Source organism: Lactuca virosa, chromosome 9 (genome assembly GCF_052849685.1).
Source record: "Lactuca virosa cultivar CGN04683 chromosome 9, Lactuca_virosa_CGN04683_v6, whole genome shotgun sequence".
NCBI lineage: Eukaryota > Viridiplantae > Streptophyta > Magnoliopsida > Asterales > Asteraceae > Lactuca > Lactuca virosa.
In genome coordinates, this window is record NC_136434.1 from 220,560,578 (window position 1) to 220,567,055 (window position 6,478).

At 27.9% G+C, this 6,478-nt stretch overlaps 1 protein-coding gene across 1 annotated transcript; it reads right to left on the minus strand.

Annotated features, from left to right (window-relative positions):
* Positions 1-1,837: 1,837 nt before the first annotated feature.
* Positions 1,838-4,828, minus strand: LOC145140332 (endo-1,4-beta-xylanase 5-like). The gene is made up of 5 exons (XM_079073854.1): positions 4,594-4,828; positions 4,351-4,517; positions 4,175-4,273; positions 2,257-3,039; positions 1,838-2,194 (listed from the first exon to the last, which is right to left on the minus strand). Exons 1-5 carry the CDS (start codon positions 4,826-4,828, stop codon positions 1,838-1,840), a joined length of 1,641 nt encoding a protein of 546 aa, XP_078929980.1.
* Positions 4,829-6,478: the final 1,650 nt, after the last annotated feature.

Genomic DNA, 6,478 nt, shown 5'->3' on the forward strand with positions numbered 1-6,478 from the left:
ACTAAAATCCGGTTCGAGTTTTTAATGTTTAACAATTATAAAATTTTCAGTAAAAAAAAATATTAAGGATCAAAATAGTTTTTGTTCATACTATTTTTGAATCATATTATTTTTGTGTCATAAAATTTTGAATCGTAGTATTTTGAATCAAATCATTTTTGAACCATATGATTTTGGATCAATAATATATTCAATTAAATATAGTTTTTGTTCAAAAAAAATTATGGAACATTATATATTTTGAATCATAACAGATATAATAATAAGGATTATAAAATATTTTTAAATCATAATAAATTAAGGAACATAAATAAATTGAATAATTTTTTTTTTTGAATGATAAATATTTTAAATCATCACATGTTGGATATATTATGTTCAACCTTTTTTTTTGAAAAAAACTAATATTTCTTAAATTAAAAATAAACACTTTAAAAGCTTATTTTTGAAAAATTCATTTTACAAAGTTACTGTTATAACGAATAGAAGTATCATTTAAATGTTCATTGTTTTTGGAGAATTTTTTTTGGGTTTTTTTTTTCATTTTAACCCCTAAATCTTTTAACATTCGTCGAAATTTATCAATATATCATACATAATTAATAAAACGCCATATCATCTCGTGGGATATTGACAATAAATAAAATCAAATCTCCACCTTTTATTTTTTTCAATCCTACGGCAATGATTTGTTCTCTCAATCCTCATTTATTTTTGAGTTATCACCCGATCCAATTATATATATATATATATATATATATACATATATATATATATATATATATATATATATATATTACAATTATGTTTTAAGATTACTTACTATTTGATTCTTTTATAACTACTTGCAATGCATATAACATATATTTTAAACCAGGTAAAATAGGCTTATATACAATTTATTTATTACTATTAAAGTTTATTTTCTTTATTTATGAATTCTATTTATTTATATTTCTATTATACATAGATAACTAACAAAATGTTTAAACAACTCATTTCATTACATTCCATCATACCAAACAGTAATATCCTTTTTATTTTATATATTTGATGATTCAACAAAGCTATTCAGTATAGATTTTAAGAAAGGCGTCAATAAAGTTTATGATTCAGGTGGAGGTGACAAAGCTAGCTGATGAAGAGGATAAAAAGGAACATGAAAAGACTAGTATTGGAAAACAAGTTATGGTGAATTTGTGAATAAGTTATATTTGGTGATTTTTATCGGTGACATTTAATTTATATATGTTTGTTGTTTTCATAAAGCAAAAATACATGGATTGATATTTTGGTTGATAGTGTTTCTTTACAACCCTTTCAAAAAGAGGAGTGGAAAGCTCATCAATAGCAAGAGTATCCAGCGGGTGAAAACCATAAGCATCATCTTTTCTAAATACTAATGTTCATGTTTGATTTAATTTTAGAGAAATAGACAACCAACTAAACGACTCATTAAGCTTTTATCAACATCTAAGAAAAAGTTTTTTTTTTTTGGAAAATAAACACCAAGGCTTATCGATATTTAAGATAATATTGAGGGTTTTTCGAAAATAACCACCAATTTCATAAAATAATTGTTGAATGATCTAAGAAAATTAAACAAAATGAAGTTTTTTTGTTGTAAAAAAAAATTATATTATATTTTTGACCTAAAAAAAAAAAAGGAAAGTCATGAGTTATGAGACTTTTACTTTATCAAGGGACAATTTTGTTCACAAAAAAAAAGTGATTATTGTTGATGAAAGTGGCTTTCTGAAACAAGCTTATGACACAAATTGCTATACAAAGATGATCATATTACACTCATTTTAATACCAAAAAAATCCGATATATGTCAACCCAAGATTTTGACATACAAGAAATCCTCGGAATATCCCAATTCTTCAACCTTGAAATCCCGAGATATCCGAGTTAATTTCACATCCTTTTCATTTAAGTAACTAACTTCATAATCTCCATGAATCAACGAAGTCTCATAGAAACCTTCACCATCTGTCGTCCCCGTAATAACTACACCAAAAAATTCTTTAATAATTTTGTCCACCACATCACCTGTAGCCAAGTTCCTGAAATTATTATCCGTTAAACACATTCTGTAGCATCCTTTTGGACTCCATGCAGACCACAAAACTATCCCATTCACTGCTGGATGTGCATGAGCTTCTCTTAACACTTGTTCCAATAATTCCGCCTGAAAATTAAATCACATCAACATGATTTTGATGAAAAAAACTCGGTATTTAAAGTTAATACCTGATTAGGGCCAGGTTGGACATCTAGCTCGGTGATCCAAATGGGAAGTCTTGAACTTGCAAGTTTATCAATGGTGGATCGCATGTAAGGTATGTTCACATTTGTGAAATGACCTTCTAACCCGATTGATAATGGCCCATGATAACCTTCACCCCGAATCTCTTCAATTTTTTTGAGATAATTATCAGGAGATGACAACTCATCACCCGGTTCTTCAATCGTATTATATTCATTCAAGAACAAATTAGCATTTCCATCAAGAACATTAGCCATCGAGTAAAATTTCGAAGAAGAACCCATCTCTCCTAACTTACTTTCAAGAAAATCAAAATGCATGTTTTCATTCACAACATCCCATGCAATTACTTGACCCGAGTATCGACCCATGACTGACTTTATCCTCTTGGTGGTTGCATCCGCTAGTTGTTGTGGTTCAAGATTTGGAACCCAACTTGGTTGATACTTTGGGTCATCCCAAAACACGTTGTGGCCTCTCACTGAAATTCCATTTGATTTTGTGAACTTAAGTAATGCATCAGATGAAGAGTAGTCTTCTTGGTTTTGGACACGTTCGTTGGTGTACCATTTCATTTCGTTTTCAAATGTTGTGTATTTGAATCTTGAAGTGAACCAGTTTTTATAAGCTTCGTTGGTTAGGATGTTGGTGTTAATGGCGCATCCGAATGGGAAGTTTGCTAACTTTTGTGAAATGGTTATTGTTCGATTTGTTAGCGGCTTGCCTTCGCTATTGACTGCATGGATTTTCACGTTACTCTTCCTCACCTAACCATTGGAAATGAAATTTATATAAGAAAAAGAAATAAAAAAAATACCTAGTTCCATTAATGTTTTTTTTCAAAGATTTAAGAAAAAACCAATTCATCTTGTGACGGTGGAATATCAAGGCTATGTTTGGCGTACTAGCTAAAAAGCTAGCTGATAGCTGAAAAGCTAACTGATAAAAAATAACGTTTGGTAAAACTAGCTGAAAAGCTAGCTGAAATATATAAAATTACATAAAAGGACATGTAGGAGTATGTGTTTCTATAATTAATTAAGGGGTGTATTTGGAAAATTTTTAAAAAGCTCCTAAAAAGCTAGTCTAAGTAGCTTTTCAAAAAGCTAGCTTAAAAGCTACTTTTTGGCTTACCAAACACGACAACATAAAAAAACTCGAAAAATAAGTTAGCTTATCAGCTAGTTGTGGCACGCCAAACACAGCCCAAAACTAAAAATAAGGATAAGAATATAATACTAGGAGTTCTAACTTTAACCATCAATTTCACCTGTATACTCTAAATAGGTTGAAAAATCTCTAAATGGGCTCTATACAATTAGATAAATGGGCTACCAAATGGACCATGAATAGTTCCCGTATATAAGCAGTATTTTCTCATTTTTTTCATTTTTACACCATTTTTTTTGAAAATCTTTTCAAAACTTCAAAATAATTGCATTTTATACCATTTAAAATTTTCTTCTGTTATGAAAATGGTTAGATTTCTACCACAAAAAATATTTTCGCAGGTTATAACAGCAAAAATCTCTTAAGAATTTGTCTTTTTTTTCCTTTATGTTTTTTGTCATTTTAGTAGGTCAAATCTATAACATAATCTTTTTTTACCATGGAATGGTTTTTGAAGATTTTTACCACAAAAAACTTCAAACTTTTTTTTTTGAATTTTTTTAGATCAAACCAACAATTATTTTTCTATGAAATTGGTGGTTATTTTCGAAAAAAAAACCCTTGATATTTTCTTAAATCTCGATAAGCTTCGGTGGTTATTTTCCAAAAACAATTTTTCTTAGATTCTGATAAATACTTAATGGGTCGTTTAGTTGTTTGTGTCTATTTCTCTAAAATTAAGTCAAACATGAACATTAGTATTTAAAAAAAGATGATGTGTTTGGTTTTCACCTTCTCGATACTCAGATACTGGTGAACTTTCCAGTCTTCTTGTGTAAAGGGTTGTAAAGAAACACTATCAACCCAAATATCAATCGATGCATTTTTGCTCTGTCAAAACAATAAACATATATAATTTAAATGTCACCGATAAAAATCACCATAATTTATTCACAAATTCATCATACCCAGAAATACAGCTGAGTCGAGCCAGATTGGTTGACTGTGATGCCACCTTTAAGCATGGACCAACACCCAAATTTAGCCATGGTCGAACCAGCATCATAAAAGTTTGTTGGTGTTCTAAATGTTGCAACCACTGTAGCATCATCTCCATGGCTTATTTGCACCCATGCTGCATATTTCAAATTCAACCAATTCAACACCACGTGCAAACTATTAACATTTATTGTAGAAATCAAACATCCTACCAGAAAACATGTAGAGTTTTTCATGGTCCATGAAAAATTCTTGAGAAACACTGTCGAATGATTGATTCCTTTGATGAGCAACAATGAATTCGTTTCCAGTTTCTGATCTTCGTACTTGTAGTTTTGCATTTCCGAAAGAAGTCCAACCGTTTAAGCCTTCTTTAAATTCGGGATTCACGACTATACCACCATTGTATTGAGGGTTTTTAGGGTTCTCTAAGCACTGTAAAAACATCAAGAATTACAATATTGTTGATGTTTTTGGTTTCTTGCATCTAAAGGTAAAGATTTTATTGTAAGTTTTACCTCATTGGTAAAACTATAATCATATGGTGTTGCATTTGCTACAAATCTTGCGCAACAAACCCATTAAAGAACATATAACCTATATAATAATTGAATATATATATATATATATATATATATATATATATACTAGGTTATAACCCGTGGAAACCACGGTTGTTATTATTATAAATATTATATGGACAAAAATATAAAATAAAATTTTAACAAAAAAATGTAGCATAAGTTTTATTTTGCATAGTTGGTATGTATAATAATGTAATCCATATTTTATAGGATTCATTAAAATGCCATCGGAATTTTTCTAACACTTAGATTTTCTACATGCTTAGCTAGGTTATAACCCTGTAATATGCAGTTAAAATTTTAAAATAATGTAAATAATAATAATAATATAATAAGTCATCATAAATGTGAAAGTGATGAATTGTATATAACAATGAATGAAAATATTATAAAGTGTAACATGTTTGTCTAAAAATAATATTGAAAATGATTAAAGAACCTCAACAATGTTATTTAATTCATGACTAATAAGAAATTCATAATGGTATACATGATATATAAATTATGATAATATGAAAATAACACGACAAACATGCATGATAATACAATGAATTTATAAAAAAAATAGCAAAATAATTTAAGTAACAGACATACACATACAAAAATGTAAAACTCAAAGTCATCAATAGAGACATGTAAGTATATTACTATTATGGATGAAAAAATGAAAGTAAGTTGACATTATGTGTAAAAAAATAAAAATATTATATTGTGGACATTTGTACCCCTGTATAGCATGGCTCCTCACCTGCAAATTAAAATTAAAAACATAATTATTAGCTATAAAATAACTTATAGATAAATTATGGTTAAAAAATTAAAAATTCGCCAGAAATGGTTATAGTAATACAGAGTAAGAGTTCAACAATCATTTTTTTTTACCTAAATTCGTTTTATAAAAATATCAAAAAGTCATAAATTTTTCAAATCAATTACATTAATAAATTAATATATATATATATATATATATATATATATATATATATATATATATATATATATATATATATATATATTAAGAAAGCTAAAAAATAAAATAAAATATTATAAACAGTTAATTTAAATATTCATAGAGATAAAACATTATTTACATTAATCAACTATGCACACAAGAAAACATAAGTTCCTTACCAGAAATGAAGAAATAGCAGAACAATGTTAAAATCGAATAGCACCGTGTTTTCATCTTCATTAACAAGTTTTGAAGTTCTGTGCAACCCTTAAATAACACACAATGGTGTACTGCAACAAAAAAGAACGCATTAAAAGGTTAAAGAAGTTTCGCTTACGTATTAATTAGTTAAATTCAACGTGGAAGGAACTATAATACAGCTTCAAAAGAGTCATGATTATGCCTTGCCTTTATATAATGTAGACCTTTAGACAATGTAGAAGTTGTTATACATGTGTTATATGGGAAAGATTTATTAAATATATTGCATTGCTTAAAGCCTTAAAATTATCCCATAAAATCGTGATTATATATATAATTGGAATCGATTTATTTTTCACT

Coding starts and splice junctions, on each gene's coding strand:
- LOC145140332 (XM_079073854.1), bottom strand. CDS start 4,828: ATGTTTTTACAGTGCTTAGAGAACCCTAAAAACCCTCAATACAATGGT. Junction 3,040..4,174: donor AGTATCTGAGTATCGAGAAG/GTGAAAACCAAA, acceptor TCCAATGGTTAG/GTGAGGAAGAGTAACGTGAA. Junction 2,195..2,256: donor TCCAACCTGGCCCTAATCAG/GTATTAACTTTA, acceptor TTTAATTTTCAG/GCGGAATTATTGGAACAAGT.